General features: G+C 41.9%; 1 protein-coding gene across 13 annotated transcripts in view; it reads right to left on the reverse strand.

The window, feature by feature from the left end:
- Nucleotides 1-18,375, reverse strand: part of EIF4G3 (eukaryotic translation initiation factor 4 gamma 3) — a 466,091-nt gene that overhangs the window by 105,557 nt on the left and 342,159 nt on the right. For 9 of the 13 annotated variants that reach the window (XM_039509520.1, XM_039509519.1, XM_039509518.1 and 6 more), the window contains 3 exons: nt 10,225-10,313; nt 6,705-6,954; nt 1,309-1,466 (listed from right to left, as the gene is read on the reverse strand). In XM_039509520.1, the coding sequence (XP_039365454.1) occupies nt 1,309-1,466; nt 6,705-6,954; nt 10,225-10,313 (497 nt within the window). The remainder of the gene's footprint in view (nt 1-1,308; nt 1,467-6,704; nt 6,955-10,224; nt 10,314-18,375) is intronic. The other 4 variants (XM_039509526.1, XM_039509525.1, XM_039509524.1 and 1 more) reach the window with 1 other exon arrangement.

The raw sequence follows: 18,375 nt of genomic DNA on the forward strand, positions 1-18,375 counted from the left end.
GCCCAAATCTGTTCTGTCAAGAATGTGTAAATCTGCAGGAGTCAACAGATTTACATGGCTGTAACTGAGGTGAGACTCCCTAGGACTAGCTCTTTAAAAATAATAATGAATAACTTTCCTGCAAGAGATACAAAAAGATAGTGAGAAGATTCATTGTGTAATGACATTTGGGCGACTCCATCTCACCATATTTATGTGATAGTGTAAACTAAACAATATAATCTCATAGTGAAGCACATTTTTAAAAAATCGAGTCCGCACTGATGGTCAGTTCATGCTCATGAATTGATTACACTCAAATCCAGTGGTTTTCAAACTGTGGGTAGCAACCCAGTACTGGGTCGCAGAATGGAAGGCACTGGGTTGCGGTGGCTCTGGTCAGCACAGACAACTGTGCCTTTAAAAGTCCCGTCAGCAGTGCTGCCTGGCTAAGGCAGGCTAGTCCCTACCTGTTCTGACACCGCGCTGTGCCCTGGAAGTGGCCAGCAGCAGGTCTGGCTCCTAGGCAGGGCGGCCACAGGGCCCTGCACACTGTCTCTGCCCTGATCACTGGCTCTGCACTCCCATTGGCCAGTTCCTGGGAGGAGGCGGTGCCGGCGTGTGAGAGCCACGTGGAGCTGCTTGCATGCCTCTGCCTAGGAGCCGGACCTGCTGCTGGCCACTTCCAGGATGCAGCATGGTCCGTGGTGCCAGGACAGGCAGGCAGCCTGCTTTAGCACCTCTGCTGCGCCACTGACCAGGAGCTGCCCGAGGTAATCCAACCCCAACCCTGAGCCCCCCCTCCTAACCCAGAGCCCCTTCCTGCACCCCGAACCCCTCATCCCCAGCCCCATCCTAGAGCCTTCCCCCCAGCCCAGAGCTCCGAACCCCTCCCCAACCACAACCCCCTACCCCAGCCCAGAGCCCCTTCCCACACCCAAACCCTCTGTCCCCAGCTCCGTTGAGTTGCAGGCATCAACAATTTTTTCAACTGGATCACCAGAAAAAAAGTTTGAAACCCACAGCCCAAGCCTGTGTTATTTTATAATATGTGGCTTTAACCAAATACCATCTCCATTCCCTTGCTGACAAAACATATGCCAAAAAGCTCACCAAATACTCTAGTTTGCATTAGAATCGACAGTCATTTATATTAATTCCTGATGGTAACTGAATATGCAATAGAACCATGAACCTGGATGTGCTGTTAGCTTTGGGAAATTCAGATTCTTGGCATTTAAAAGGTAAACCCCCTCTTTCTCATCCAATTCCCATTCAGTCAAATGATTCTTAGTATCTTCACCTCTTTATTACAGAATTTGCACACACCTGTTTTATTGGGTCTCCTCTCACCTTGTCGAGGACCACATCACTAATGGGAGGCAGCCCTTCTGGTTTCTGTATACAGGCAGGCATGAACTGGAAATCCAGCAGGAACTCCCTATCATATTGCTTCTTCCCTTCGGGATTCATGGGCTTCCACTGTTCTGTAATGATACAAGACAGCTCAGGTTCATAGGCAACACAAAGAGCTTTGCTCCTGGAAAGTACACTTTAGATAAACCTGGAGGAAGGTAACTTTGGCTAAAATTATTTTTTTAAATTTTCACTTAGGAAAAAACAAGTTAAATTGTCAGAGCATAAGCAATGGGGAGCACACAGCCAAGTCCAGGAGGAGTCACATAAAGTACTAACGTCACCAACTTTCACCCATGACTAGATGCTAGACACAATAAAAATCCAGAATAGAGCTCTTTTAGGTAAACAGATTCAGTAATGGAGGAGCAAAATCAGAGTTTTTGAAACGATGGCAACAAAATGCTTTGACTTCTGAGCACTCTATGCTGGGAGTAGAACAGAGTTCAATTGCAGCTTGAAAATTTCAAAGTTTTTTGCTTTACAATGTCAATGTTTAAGGTAAGACAAAAGGCAGAACCATGAGGGACAAGGACAACTGCAGATGAGCAGTCAGGCACACGTAAGGTATTAAAATTTTTCACCAATTTATTTAGGGTTTTCTCAAAAGGAGGAAGCTGATTGTGGTAAGGAAAGAGAATAACTTGCTTGTCTGAGAACAAAGTGTATACCCACATTGTACAGAAAATTAGCATCTGAGGATCTGGAGCCATGATTTTCTCTGCTGGCTGCAGTGTTTGAAATTAGAAAAGAAAAAAACCAAAACTGTTATCTACCTCTCATAACTGTTGTTCTTCGAGATGTGTTGCTCATGTCCATTCCAAGTAGGTATGCGCGCTCTGTGTGCATGGTGGCTGGAAGGCTTTTCCCCTAGTGGTACCCATCGGGTCGGTTCAGGTGCCCCCTGGAGTCACGCCTTCATGGCATCGCATACAGGGCCCTGCCAACCCGCCGCCTCTTCAATTCCTTCTGTTCACTCCAACAAAGGGATAGGCGTGTGAGTCTTGAAATGGACATGAGAAACACATCTTGAACAACAGTTACGAGAGGTGGGTAACTGTTTTTGATTCTTCGAGTGCTTGCTCACGTTGATTCCAATTAGGTGACTATCAAGCAGTACCTTAGAGGTTGGGTTGGAATTGACTCACCGACTGAAGCTCTGCTCTGCCGAATGCTGCATTGTCCCTGGAATGCTGAGTAATGGCATAGTGAGAAGTAAAAGTGTGGACTGATGACCATGTCATGGCCCTGCAGATCTCCTGGATTGAGACCTGTGCCAGGACTGCCGCCGAGGAGGCCTGTGCCCTTGTGGAATGTGCTGTCAGTGAGGGGGCAAGTATCTTTGCCAAATCATAACAGGCCCAGATACAGGACGAAATCCACGATGACTTTGGGAAGACACCAGGAGGCCCTTCATCCTGTCTGCTACTGCAACAAAAAGCTGGTTCGATTTTCGAAATGGCTTTGTCCGTTCAATATAAAAGGCCAATGCCCACCGAACATCCAGGGAATGGATTTTTTGTTCCCGGCTATTAGTGTGTGGCTTAGGGTAAAAAACTGGGAGAAAATGTCCTGATTGGCATGAAACTAAGATGACCTTTGGAAGAAAGGCTGGATGAGGCTGAAGCTGTACCTTGTTCTTATAGAAGATAGTGTAAGGAGGTTTGGATGTTAGGGCCCTAAGCTCGGATACCCTCCTAGCTGAGGTTATTGCCACCAGAAATGCCACCTTCCTTGACAGGTAGAGTAGTGAGCATGTCACTAAGGGCTCAAAGGGGGCTCCATTAGTTTTGAAAGCACTAGGCTGAGGTCCCATGTAGGGATCACAGTTGTTGTACTCACAGGTATAACCTGTCATGTCCTTTAGGAAAACGGCCAACTATTGGGTTAGCGAACACTGATTGGCTAGCAACCCCTGGGTGAAACACCGAAATGGCAGCCAGGTGAACCTTTATTGATGACATCAACAGTCCTTGCTACTTTAAGTGCAGCAGATAGTCCAAGATTAAGGGTACTGATGACTGCATCGTAGAAATATGATTCCATAACGACCAAATCGAGAATCTCTTCCACTTGGCCAAGTAGGTGGCCCTAGTGCATGGTTTCCTACTGCCAAGGAGGACTTCCTTAACGGGCCCCAAACATGTCAGAGCTCTAGTGGATTTAACCATGAAGCCTCTATGCCGTGAGGTGGAGAGATTTGAGGTTGGGATGCCGGAGACGGCTGTGGTCCTGGGTGATCAGGTCCAGAACTAGGGGCAGGATGATCGAGGTGTCCACTGACAGCTCCAGGGCAGTGGTATACCAGTGCTGACAGGGCCAGGTTTGACGCTATCAATATCACCAAGGCTCCTTCCTTTCTGACCTTGAGCAGAACCTTGTGGACAAGTGGAATAGGCAGAAATGTGTAGAACAGGTGGTCCTTCCAAGGAAAGAGGAATGTGTCTGCATATGAGCCCGGACTGAGATTCAGGAAGGAGCAGAACTGCTAACAACTATCTTAACTACTTACAGATTAAACTAAGAGTCCACTAGGAGATCGCTCAAGGCACAAACGAGAGACGGGAACGCTCCAATGACTGTCACTGGCAGTAAGAAGGAACTGAACGGGTGGCGGGTTGGCAGGGCGCCTGAACCAACCCGACAGATACTGCTAGGAGAAAAACCTTCCGGTGACTGTGGACGCAGCACGCGCACACCTACTTGGAATTAACATGAGCAAGCACTTGAAGAAAACATCTACTAGCTCAACAGCCAGGTTGATTAATCAGGCTAATAAATGGGAAAACACATTTTTATCTGAAGAAAAACGTATGAGATTCTTTGTGTGTTTTATTGAGACTGAACTGCATTGCTGTTTCCTACCTCAGCCTATTCTATTAAACTTTTCTTCATACATCTTTCTACTCTTTCCTCATTTAATTCCTTTAAACCTTGAGTTTAGATTCTCTACATTATGACATCACCCGCAACCCTATGACCACAAAGAGAAACTTGTTCCAAACAACAAGCTTTTCATTGAGAAAGACAATATACCATATACAAAGGATTATAATACCTAGACCTTTTACAGTGATTTTCACCCACAGATCTCGAAGTATTTTTATCACTATGCACATTTTACATATGGGGAAAACAGGGCCTTTGCCAGTTCAGCAGGCGAGAAATCCAAATGCACTGGACCACACTGCTTCCCATTTGTATGTGGATAAATATTGAAAATAGCAAAAATAACAATTACATACACTCAACTTTTTCTCTTGGAAGTTTCCTAAAAAGAAATTATAGTGTGAAAAGTAAGCAGATAGTAAATGTCAGAGACAGCCTTCTTACATGCAGAGCAAACCAAGGCCAAATGGAGAATTCTTCCTAAAATCTACTAAAAGGCAAAATCTGGATAGTTTTGAAAAGATCTAACAACTGATGATTATTGTGCAAACTAGTCAAGATCACCTTGCAGAATAAAAATAAAGTGCTCTTTGCTTTCAAAAGGGATGCACTTGTTTCATTCCTTTTAGGAACAAGTTAAAGCACAGCCAAAATTAGGCTATGAACCACCCGAAAGGTCTGAAATTTGTAGGACTATTGACTCTGCATGACGTTTCTATTAAAAGACATCTTACAAATTGCAGGTTTACTTTAAAATCGGTTTACCTGATAAATAGGTGGTCTACCATAAATAGATAGTAGACTACCAGAGGCTTTTTATTTTTTTGGTAGCCATGCTATGAATTATCATGCTATCAATAGATTTGCTCATTTCTGCAAGTTAATATAAGAAAAGCTACTCTGATCTTCAACAGAATGGAATGCTGCAGAAGCCGCAGCAGTGTAATTGGACTACAATAGTTCCTCCTCTCCTATATCTCACTCCCCAGATTTGTGTCTGTGTTCCTTACCTATTTTACTTAATACTTTATATTTATTAAGCTATTAAGGAAATTGTTTCATTTATTCAGAGGAAACCGCATCTGAAAAATTAAATACTTGAAAGTTGGTACTAACCACGAGTAAAGAACATGGCTTAAGAGTCTTTGCTAAACAGGTGAGACTATACTGCAGTTCAGGCTATACAAAATAAATACTATCATTAATAGAACAGGTACAGCATCTATAACACTAAGTAACAGGAAAATAATTGTCTTCTTGGAACCCACACTCTAATCCAGGGGTAGGCAACCTATGGCACGCGAGTTGATTTGCAGTGGCACTCACACTGGCCAGGTCCTGGCAACCAGTCCGGGGGGCTGTGCATTTTAATTTAATTTTAAATGAAGCTTCTTAAACATTTTAAAAACCTTATTTACTTTACATACAACAATAGTTTAGTTATATATTATAGACTTATAGAAAGAGACCTTCTAAAAACGTTAATGTATTACTGGCACGCAAAACCTTAAATCTGAGTGAATAAATGAAGACTTGGCACACCACTTCTGAAAGGTTGCCAACCCCTGCTCTAATCATTTGACAACAGAATAACATTCCATAGCTTGATTAGGGCTAGATAACTAGGATTGGACAGAATATTAACATGCATTATTTATTTTTTTTTATTTAGACTTGTAAAGGATCATCTTCTCCAATTCGGACCAGTTTAGAAATGGAAGGTTTTGAATGTCTAGATGTAAATCAGAGGCCAGTAGGTTAGATTAGATCATATGCAACCCCTCTGGCATTAAAATCTATGAAATTGTATAAATGGGTATTTTTTTTTAAACTATACGGTTTGGTATTCAGTAGTGTAATCTGATAGTGTAATCTTTTAAACCCACTTTAAATTAAGATCTGTTGTTTTATATTACAGCAGAGCTACTATACTAATGAAAAGATCTGATGGTTCTGTTTTGTGTGTCAAATATTCTCATGTCTCTTCTAATTAAAGTTTCTAAAACTAAGAGGACTTTCAAAAGCCAGGCGTGTGGCAGCTACCTCACACAGCCACTTGCACTTGTGCTGAAGTCATCTACACACGGACATATAAATTAAAGCAGCCACGAATTTTCTTCTCCTCTCACCCTCTTCCTCTCCAGCCCTCTCTTCTCTATCACCACCAGAAAGGAAAAGTTACACTTTCAATCTTATGTCCTCCTAGAAGGGCTCTCTAGGCTTGTAGATTAGCAAAATCCCAACACTGCTAAATATTGTAAAACACAACATCTCCCCAGTGTGAGTATACTGCGTTTAGTCCATAAGCATCCTTCTTTTCTTAGGGCCTATGTTGAATTCCTTACTCATCCTGAAGGAAGGGGGGAAGACAGAAAAGCAAAGCATGCATGCATTCAGGCAGGCTGGAAGGCCGGATTTACCTGGTTTATACTGGTATACTAGCCCTTCACCAGAGCTCTCTGCGGAGTCTGAATTAGCATCAGGTCCTCCCCTCTCTGAAACACACTCAGCACCATTACGTATAGGCTCTGCTTCCTGCTCTCCATTTTCTTCCACAACTTTTGCTTTTTTAAGTTCAGAAGTATCTCTTTCCAGGTGGAACCCAGGGCTCATTTTATCCTGTTCAGATTCAGGTACTTTGTCACCTGAAAGTTCCTCTTCTGCTATACGCTGAAGCAGAAGCAAGAGAGAGATTCTGATTAAAATCAACACCCTTTCCAAGACACTCCGTATGTGAAGCGGCTACATACTATTCACTACAGCACATTTGCTCAATGATATAATGTATATGTATCTTAAACTGTGACATGTACCACTATAATGAAAGAGTAAATAAGATCATGTACTCAAAACACAATATCTCTTTTTGAGGTAACCCATTATCAATTAACAGTGTAACTGGAAGGGCTTAATATTACCTATAAAGTCTACATGTACTGTTGAGTTAGAATGGAAGGAACAGTTAAGCCCTGTAATATGATGATCAGGAGTAACAGATAGCAATCCAAACCCATGCAATCTCTCACTCCCTCATCTGATGGAGAACAGCAGCTCCACTAAAAGCAGTGCAGAACCCTGTTCATAGGGGTCATTTCTTTAAATGAAAAATACCTGCTACAAATTGGAGCAGTATCCAATAAATAATGCTAATATAACACACAAATGCAATTTCATCTGGCTTTTATTTTTCAGGAAATCCCATATTTTGTATGTTAATTTTAGAATGCTCCAAGGGGCAGCCTTATTCTGATTACATACAGTGAAGTACTAGGAACACAATTTTCCTGGGAGAAGTCCAAATTCATACCACATTCATCCATTAAACAAATGGTGTAATTAATTTATGATGCTTAAAAGAGGAATTTGATCACTTCGCTATCTAAAACGTAGCATTAAAAAATGCTTTCTGCACTGTCCTAAGTAAAGAATATGTAAATTTACAACATTTTTCTTTAAGTAAATTTGGCATTAGTGAAAATGCCAAATGGCCTTGGAGACTGAGTCCTCAACTGAGTGATAAAAAAAACACACAACAACTGCAAGTTTTCCTGGCATTGCCCCCTGCCAGTATACTTCACACCCTGGCTTGGAAAAGGGCATGATGATGACTTCAATTTCCACAATGCATTTAATAATTAGCCTTTCTGTTGAATATGCCAACCAGAGGGCAAACTGTGATGGTCGGATATTTAATGTGAAAGTGTGATATGGGCACCTGTCCACTAAGAACTGGATATACACATAATTAGACTGTATGTCATTACTGCAGAGTAAAAACAGGCACCTGCTGACACCAAGGATGAGGCTCCTAGTACATCCTCATTGACAGGTGGATGTACTAGGAGCAGAGACTCATGCTTAATTCTGCAGATACAAGCAACTTGGTGCAACACACTTCTACAGTGGAAGGATGACAGAGCTGCAATAAAATGATTTGAGCGATGAGAGAAAATTGTGGAACGTACAGCTTGTCCATATGCAGGGTGCTCTCAGAAGAGACAATGAATAATGCTTCCATTTACCCAGTTTGGCTAAAGGCAGCCAGTTTTTCTAGTTGTGCTGATAAAGGACTGTTTTAATCAATCTGATTATAGGCTCTATTGCTAACTCCCCCTTTTTCATGACTCTTCTAATTCTAGATTTCCCCAGATAATTTAAAGCACATGTTGACAGTAACCCCACAAGAATGTAAACATAATGTCATTGGGTTCCCAGTAGCTTTCTCCAAAGTCATGCCAGTGCTGTCACTCATGCTGGACACCAGGGTTGTGTGTGCAGAACAGGTAAAATCAAACCATTTACAAACATGCCTTATGAGCAACAGTTTTAGTTTAACTTTCAAGTTACCTTTGCATTCTTCATAGTGTACCAGACCGTGAACAATTCCACCACTCAGCATGTTTAAAATTATTTACCATAGCATTTGACAAATAATAACTATAGTGGGTCAGTGCATATTTAGAAGAACTGAAATAAATTTTCAAAATACATTTTTAAACTATGAATAAGATATGTGGATTACTGTTGATAAATACAGTTATGAATGCAACACTTATGTGTGGGAAGAGGATAAATACAATGCAACTATACTGACATTAGAACAGACCCCTGCCCCATGTCTCTCATTCCCTGGAAAAGCTGGTACTGGGAATGCTGCAGTAGCAGCTCTTGTCATTCTACAAGCTGGAAAGTTTGATTGATAGGAAGGGTAGTAACCAAGATATGGACCTTTGGGGTAGCAAAAACACAGTTAGGACAACTGGGGAAGAAAATAAGATATCACTGGCTGAAAAAGTAGTGAAAACTGAGAAGGTTTTTCTACCATCAATATCTATGTATGAACTTCCCTCCACTCTTATCCTCAGCTTAGCACCACAACATGTAAAAACGTAGTTACTGCTAAAGGACTGACAGCACAGAGCTGATAGCACATAGAAAAGCAGATGATGAACTGCAGAAACTAGTTTAACCAGCAACGTGAGGAGAGAAAACCCACCAAGACAAACCTAATGAAATGAATGCACTCGTATTAATTTTTTGTTTGTCTCTGTACAAAAAGTAGAACTCTCTCAGACTTTCAACAGTTTCTGCACATTTAAACATGGCCTACATGGGAAGAGGACTCCAAAATGAGGCCTTCTAGGGGCAATAGTTGCAACTCCCTTTACTCTGCTACACATTACAGAAGTAACCCCATTAAGACTCCTAGTGTTCTAACCCTGAGAGACCACCACTGCCCTTTAAAAGTCAAATTCTGCCCTTGAAGATGTACTGCAATAATCCCATTGAAGTCAACAGGAGCTGTGCAAGTTCATCCAAAGGTTATCATCTATCCTTAATAGAGATGGTGGCCCGTATCAGACTACCAGAAAGAAGGACCTCACACCAGTGCAAGCTTGAGAGAACAGGTAGAGGGAATCTCAGATTTGCTGAACATTTTCTCTATTCATGTAGCTATTGTTGATATGCAGGTTTGCATGAATACTTCCATGCTTTCACATCTTGGCTTCTCCAGCTTGATTCTGCCACAAAGACATAGTTCTTTGTTCATGACATCACAAATACAGCATTGTGAAGGGGAAAGGCATGCTATGCCACTCAATACCAACAGCTGAGGCTAATTATTGAGGAGCTCTAATGGGTTCCAAAGCAAGACCTGTGCAATCCTTCATTTGAACTACATTAGTTACGATGTGTGACCCGGAGAGTGGGGAGGATATAAATTAGACAAAATGAATGCATATTTAGGTATCCAAAAGAGCTGCAGACTAGATATCTGTTTAAAGTATAATGGAGTGTATCTGACAGTGTGTCCCCACAATCAAGTCCATTTACACCTTCTAAGCTAAATGAGTGGTAGTGTGTGACCCAAGCTAGCCTTACAAGAGGGTTACACATTGTCTTGAAAGTAAGATATAGGAAGATTACACTACCCCTTACCTCTGTTTCCGCCTCTAACACCTCCTCAGTGGCTTGGGTCCGATCTTTTGGTTTCTTCCACATCTTTGGTGCAGCTACAGCTGTTTGGGCTGCAATACAAGTTTACGCCCATTACTTACCAACACCAAATCATGGTTAGAATGGTCTGGTCCTGGGAACTACCTTCACTCTCACTTGGGCTTTGTTTTCAACCACATAGAAAAATAAAAATAGTTCTATAGATGGTTTGGCTAAGATCCAAATGATCAGTTTTTACCAAAAGCAGTGACAGCTAAGTGGCCAGAGCAATGTTAGAACAAGACAGATTTTGTTTTACAAGCTATTTGTACATACTCTAAGACAGGGGTGGGCAAACTACGGCTCATGGGCCACATCCGGTGTGCCAGCTGATTTAATCCAGCCCTCGAATTCCCGCTGGGGAGCTGGGTCTTGGGCTTGCCCCGCTCCCACTTCCAGCCCAGGAGTGGGGTCGGAGGCCAGTCCGTGCGTGCTGTGATTCCCGGAAGCAACAGCATGTCCCCCTTCCAGCTCCTATGTTTAGGGGCAGCCAGGGGGCTCCATGCGCTGCCCTGTCCGCAGGTGCTGCCTCCACAGCTCCCATTGGTCGCAGTTCCTGGCGTAGGAGCCAGTGGGGGAACATGTTGCTGCTTCTAAAGTGCCGCCTGGAACCTGTACCCCTGACCCCTTCCATACCCCAACCTCCTGCCCCAGCCCTGATCCCCCTCCCACCCTACAAAACCCTTCAGTCCCAGCCCGGAGCACCCTCCTGCACCCCAAATCCCTCATCCCCAGCCCCACCCCAGAGCCCGCACCTCAAGCCAGAGTCCACACTCCAACCCGCTGCCCCAGCCCAGAGCCCCCTCCCGCATCCTGAACTCTTTTCTGGCCCCATCCCAGAGCTCTTACCCCCAGCAAGACCTCACCCCCTCCTGCACCCCAACCCCAATTTTGTGAGCATTCATGGCCCCGCCATACAACTTCCATACCCAGATGTGGCACTTGGGCCAAAAAGTTTGCCCACCCCTGCTCTAAGAAGTACTTTACAGAGCAAGGAGTTAACAACTGGCAATACAATAATAATGTAGGAAAATACACAGCAATACTTCATACATTAAAAGAACAGGAGCACTTGTGGCACCTTAGAGACTAACAAATTTATTTGAGCATAAGCTCTCGTGGGCTACAGCCCCCTTCTTCGGATGCATAGAATGGAACATATATTGAGGAGATATATATACACATACAGAGAGCATGAAAAGGTGGGAGTTGTCTTACCAACTCAGAGAGGCCAATTAAGTAAGAGAAAAAAACTTTTGAAGTGATAATCAAGATAGCCCAGTACAGACAGTTTGATAAGAAGTGTGAGAATACTTACAAGGGGAGATAGATTCAATGTTTGTAATGGCTCAGCCATTCCCAGTCCCTATTTAAGCCTAAATTGATTGTATCTAGTTTGCATATCACTTCCAGCTCAGCAGTTTCTCACTGGAGTTTGTTTTTGAAGCTTTTCTGTTGCAAAATTGCCACCCGCAGGTCTGTCATTGAATGATCAGACAGCTTAAAGTGTTCTCCTACTGGTTTTTGAGTGTTATGATTCCTGATGTCAGATTTGTTATAATTGTTTGAAAGAGCACTACTATTGACCAGGATACTGGGTTATGCTTGATAGATTTTTCCCAATGACTATCCTAATGTTTTTAAATTTCTACCTCAACAGTGACCAGAAACAAAGCAGAAGGAATCATGTTTTAATATCTCATCCAAAAGGATGGCACTCTATATGTGCAACACCTTGCTGGCAACATGCTTATGTTTAATTATGTTTTTAATTAATTTCAAAACCCAATTAATAATTCTTTTTATCATCACCAGCTGGTTGAATGTATAACATTCAATTTTTCCCCTCAAAAGTGAAAGACCACAAGGAATATTAATACTCAAGACAGACAAAATATATTTATCCAAAATCTCTGTGATCTGTAGAATCAGCTCTACCAGGCTTGGGAAACACACATATGCTTAACTAGAAGCATGCAAAGAAACCCAATGAAACTAATAGGACTGCTGAAATGCTTAAAATTAAGCATGTACAAAAGTGTTTGCAGGATCAGGGCCTCAACTGCTAACTTTTCTCTGTAACATCTGTAGAACAACATGGCATGTACATACTTCAACATAAAACAATAAAATGGAATTAAGAGGCTTTACACACAGATGACTGAAGGGAGAGTGCCTAAAGACAATGCACCAATACACATTAAGTATGGAACTGTAATTACATCCTAAGTTGTTGACATTTGTTCCTGAGGGCAAAAAGGAAATTGGGTTCATAAAGTTCCCAGTGCCCAAAAAGATACCTTGGTGAGTCAGTGGCTTGTTAACAGAGGTTAGTTTGACTATGGATTTTTGGAGATATAACTGGAATCAGCAGAAATTATTATAGCAAATATGGCAGTTGGAACATGGTATGTGACAAAATATACTGCTACAAATACTGAGACAGCCGCTCTCTCTATGGAAGATAAGAAAGATGGCTATAGCAATATATACTAGGCTAATTAAAGTGGAATTCATAATATGAACACAAAAGTAAGCTCTTGATAAATAAAATATCCCAACTTCGTCTCATTCTTTTATATAATGCATGAAAATGCTGAGAGCAATTTCATCTTAAATACCCGTCATAACTTGGTTGAAAAACATTACGTGCGCATCAGCTGTAACCAGCCTAAAATTCTGAACAACAGCTTTATACAACTACTGAACTTAATACAGTACTTTTCATCTGTAGATCTAAAAACACATTAAAAGGAGGGCAAATATCTACTTTACAGATGAGGAAACTGAAGTACAGAAAGAAAAATTTGTGACAAAGTGGGAATTTCCTATAATATTTTTATGACTCCTATATGTGTCGTTTCCCTTTGCATCGCTACCCAGTGAGTGTGAAAGGGCCAAAACTGCTCCTGGAGCAGCACAGGAGACATGAGGTCTGTGTATCACCTCACTGTCTGTGGTGGAATGAAGGATCATTAAAAAAACTGGTTGAAACTGATCCATACCAACAAAGAATCTAGAAAGACAATAAGAACTGACACCTAACAGCAGGAAACCTCGGCAGGAGGAATACATGAACTCAGCTGGAAAACAAAGGAGAAAGGCATCAGGTGGCTGGAGTAAAGACTGCCCTTTGGGGAGAAACAGGCTCTCACCTGGGACTAAGGACAAGGGAGAGAGCCAGAGCCAGAAATGTAATGCTTCTCTGTGCTAACCTAAGGACTTGCAGGTTTTGTAGCCAGGTCACTAATAAACTGTTACTTTGCTTTGAAAAGGCTGCCTGCTCTTGCTGCAAATATTCATTGAAAGCATTGCACCCTAAAGGAGAACAGTTTCAGCTGAATTCACTGCAGAGAGTTATGGAGAGAGACAGAGATTGCTGAGACCTGAAGGCCCAGTCTTGGAATCTCAAGAGGACACAGGCCTGCCCCTATGGAACTATAGGAGTACTTGTGGCACCTGTTCTTTTTGCGGATACAGACTAACACGGCTGCTACTCTGAAACCTATGGAACTATGTGAGTCCTTGGGGTCCAGCACACTAACAGAGTCACTCCCAATGGACAAGTCACATGCTGGGACATATATCATATCCTGAAGATCTATGATGAAAGTGACTTGCCTAAGGCCACCCAGCTGGTCTGTGGAAGAGCTGGACAAATAACCAGTCTTTTGACTCCCGGGCCAGTGCCATATCCACTGGACCATGCTTGTTAAGAAAATTTAAATTTAAATGTACTGAAGAACCTTGCTAATTATGAATAATAGCTGGGAAGATTCATTATAAATGACTGAATATTGGAAAGACAAGATGGCCGGGTTGGTCTTTTATTGAACCAACTTCTGTTGGTGAGAAAGAGAAGATTTTGAGCTACACCGAGCTCTTCTTCAGGTCATAAACTCATAGTGATAGGAGTGCTGTCTCTTCTATTAAAAGTTTGCTAACGTGGGAAGAAGCTGCCAGATTTTTGTGCAGATTATAAGAATCTGTGGTTTAGCAAAGTGTGGATATAAGTGAGAATCCACTGTCAGTGAGAGAATGCAAATAGTTTAAGCCCTACATTTCATCACCTACTGTGCTATAGTTTAGTAAAGAACGTCCTCTGGAGTTTAGAAGTCAATTCATTTTTTTATTTTATTTTAAACAATTCCATGGAACTCAACAAAGTAAAGCTGCACAAGAGTGCTCTCATGTTGCTGGCTCTGCAGAAGCAGCAATGAGCAGAAATCAAGACAAACATTTTCAGGCTTTCAAAGTTGTGCAGCTATACAAAAAGGTATTTAACAATATCCCCCTAAAACTGCTGGCTGTTTGCAGATGAGAAATAGTACTGTGAAGGGAAGCTGTCACTGAAAACTTTGTCTTTGCAGATTAAAAGGATACATTTTCTTAAAAGAAATCACTACGGCTTCTTGGGCTCCATTCTCCCCCTGCCAGCTCAGACCACCCCTTTGTGACACTCAAAACATCCATACAGGCAACAATGAAGACCCATTAAAACCCAAGGAAATATAATCAACTTGATGTGTTTGAGTTGGCAAAGGTACTTATTTTCTTTGCATCACCTTTTATCTCTTACACATGGAGTGTGCTAAAAAGTCATTGTCAACATCATTTCATTTTTATATTATATTTATTATATTATAATATATTTTTTCACATCCTTGACACAAGGAATACAAGTAATATAAAAAGGACTCAATCCTGCAAAGTGCTGAGCACGGACCTCATTGTGAACCGTGTGTACTCAACACTTTTCACAAGTGCTCAGCACCTGCCAGAACTGAGACATAAGTCACTCCTAATCTGTCACTGAACTTCTCTCTCGATGAGGTTTTTTAAATTTCGTAGATCCATTTTCCTCCCATTAACTGCAAAGCCCATTGCAATATACTAGCACATTTAGAAGGTATCTACAACTAACATCAGAAGGATGGCAGGAAATAGATTAACTGTAATATTGTGTATTTTAAAAAAATATGTCTCCATAAGTATTTTACAAACACACAGCTTGTTGATAATTGTTATGGAATGGTTTACTATTACAACATTGCGCCATGAAACAGAAGTAAATGACAATGCACAAAGTGGTACAACATATTTATTTAAAGCTTGATGCATCAGCCTTGTATTCCAATCCTACAAATGTCATTATCATTTTAAATATATTAATTGAGAGAGGACAAATGACTGTGTGGTGTTTTATCAAGGTTTTAGTGGCATGAAGATGGTGGCGAAGCCACTAATGAATTATGCAGGTCATCCCAAGAAGTGCCAATAAAATCTTCACAACTACTCTACCATGTGTTTCATATTTGCTGCATGGTTTATAGAGAAACTATTTAAAAATATTTCAGAGCCTTACAATGAGATGCATTGTTACAATATTTCATTTCTGCCTGTAAAATCAAATCCCAATGGAATTCAAAGAGACCTGGGCACCTAAATCTTTTAAGATCCTTTGACAAATCCAGCCTGAGTCCAACTGGTCACAACACTGAGGGAAAAGACAATGGTAACAAACAACTTACAGACCATTACAACATTACTTGAATTTATTTTACATATGTATGACAACTTCACAATTTTAAGGTCTGATATCATGTGACCTTCCCTAGCTAGAAGTGTATGCTGTATAGGTCCCAAAGGAAATCTGGGAATTTCTCCTTAAACTTGCCACTGGTGCAACACAGAATCCTTCACCTCCCAGAGCAATGAAATTTTGGACAGGAGAGAAAGAACGTAAGAACAGCCATATTGCGTCAGACCAATGGTCCATCAAGCCCAGTATTCTCTCTTCCAACAGTGGTCAATGCCAGGTGCTTCAGAGGGAATGAACAGAACAGGTGATCATCAAGTGATCCATGCCCTGACACCCATTCCCAGTTCCTGGCAAACAGGCTAGGGACACTATAGAGCATGCTTTTGCATCCCTGCCCATCCTAGCTAATAGCCATTGATGGACCCATCCTCCAGGAACTTACCTAATTATTTTTTGAACCTGGTATAGTTTTGGCCTTCACAACATCCTCTGGCAAAGAGTTCCACAGATTGACTGTGCATTGTGTGAAGAAATGCTTCCTTTTGTTTGTTTTAAACCTGCTGCCTATTAATTTCATTTGGTGACTCCTAGTTCTACTGTTATGAGAAGGAGAAAATAACACTTTCTTGTTTACTTTCTCCACACCAGTCATGATTTTATTGACCTGTATCATATCCCCCCCTTAGTCATCTCTTTTCCAAGCTGAAAAATCCCAATTTTATTACTCTCTCCTCACACAGAAGCTGTCCTATACCCCTAATGTTTTTCTTGCCCTTTTCTGTACCTGTTCCAATTCCAATATACCTTTTTTGAGATGGGGTGACCACATCTGCACGCAGTATTCAAGATATGGACATACCATGGATTTATATAGAAGCAATATTATATTTTCTGTCTTATTACCTATCCCTTTCCTAATGATTACCAACATTTAGTTAAAAGAGGAGTACTTGTGGCACCTCAGAGACTAACAAATTTATTTGAGCATAAGCTCAACATTTAGTTAGCTTTTTTGACTGTTGCTGCACATTGAGTGGCTGTTTTCAGAGAACTATGCACAATGACTCCAAGATCTCTTTCTTGAGTGGTAACAGCTAATTTAGACCCCATCATTATCTATATATATGTAGTTGGGATTATGTTTTCCAATGTGCATTATTTTGCATTTGTCAATACTGAATTCCACCTGCCATTTTGTTGCCCAGACATCCAGTTTTATGAGATCCCTTTGTAACTCTTTGCAGTTTGCTTTAGACTTAAGTATCTTGAGTAGTTTAGTATCATCTGCAAATTTTGCCACTTCATTATTTTAAAAACAGTTACCTACCTTTCATAACTGTTGCTCTTCAAGATGTGTTGCTCATGTCCATTCCATTCTAGGTGTGCGCGCATGATGTAATATATCATGGTGATATAGTACCAGTTTTGAGTAGTTGCTCGTGACAAGGGTCCCAGAAGAGGGGAGATGGAAGGGGGGCGAAAATTGCAAAGTATAGCCCATAGATACTATGTCCAGCACCCAGTGGTTTGAGGTGACCCGCGACCAGGCTGAACAATAGAGATGAAGACGGTCGAGGCAAGAACAAGATGGGATCTGGGGAACTGACTGGGAGTTGCTCTCAAGTACACCTTCAAAATGAGCGCTTCTAGCCCCTGGGATGCTTGGCTGGACAGCGAGGGTGAGCGGGAGGAGGAAGGGCGGCAACAACTAAAGCTTGTTGCTCTATCCCTTCTCCTTGCAGACTCTTGATGAGGCTGCCAAAGTCTTGGTGGCAGGGGCAGCCGGAACTAGTTCCGTGCAGACTGTGGCTTATGCATGCCCAGCAAGTGAAGGGTGGCCCTAGTGTCCTTTAATCCACGCAGCCTCGCATCAGTCTGCTCCAAAGAGAGACCATTCCCATCAAATGGAAGGTCCTGGATAGAGGTCTGCATCTCTTGGGACAGACCGGTGGTGCGAAGCCAGGAGCTGCACCTCATGACCACTGCTGCCGCAACCATCCTAGCCACTGAGTCTGCTGCATCCCATGCCATCTGGAGAGAGCACCTAGCTTCCATGTTGCCATTAACGGGGACGCCATAGCTGGTCCTATGGATACCGCTAAGGCAAAAATCTACAAAAGTATGGGCACATGCACACATTGAATGGAATCGACATGGGCAAGCACTCAAAGAACCACCCTTTTTCCAGATCATTTATGAATATGTTGAACAGTACTGGATGCAGTACAGACCCCTAAGGGGATATCACTATTTACCTCTGTCCATTCTGAAAACTAACAATTTATTCCTACCCTCTGCTTCCTATCTTTTAACCAGTTACTGATCCATGAGTGGACCTTCCCCCCTCTTATCCCATGACAGCTTACTGTGCCTAAGAGCCTTTGGTGAGGGACCTTGTCAAGGGGTTTCTGAAAATCTAAGTACACTATATCCACTGGATCACCCTTGACCACATGCTTGTCGACCCCCTCAAAGACTTCTAGAAGATTGGTGAGACATGATTTCCCTTTACAAAAAACATGTTGACTATGCCTCAACAAATCATGTTCATC

Source organism: Mauremys reevesii, linkage group 21, assembly GCF_016161935.1.
Source record: "Mauremys reevesii isolate NIE-2019 linkage group 21, ASM1616193v1, whole genome shotgun sequence".
Taxonomy (NCBI): Eukaryota; Metazoa; Chordata; order Testudines; family Geoemydidae; genus Mauremys; species Mauremys reevesii.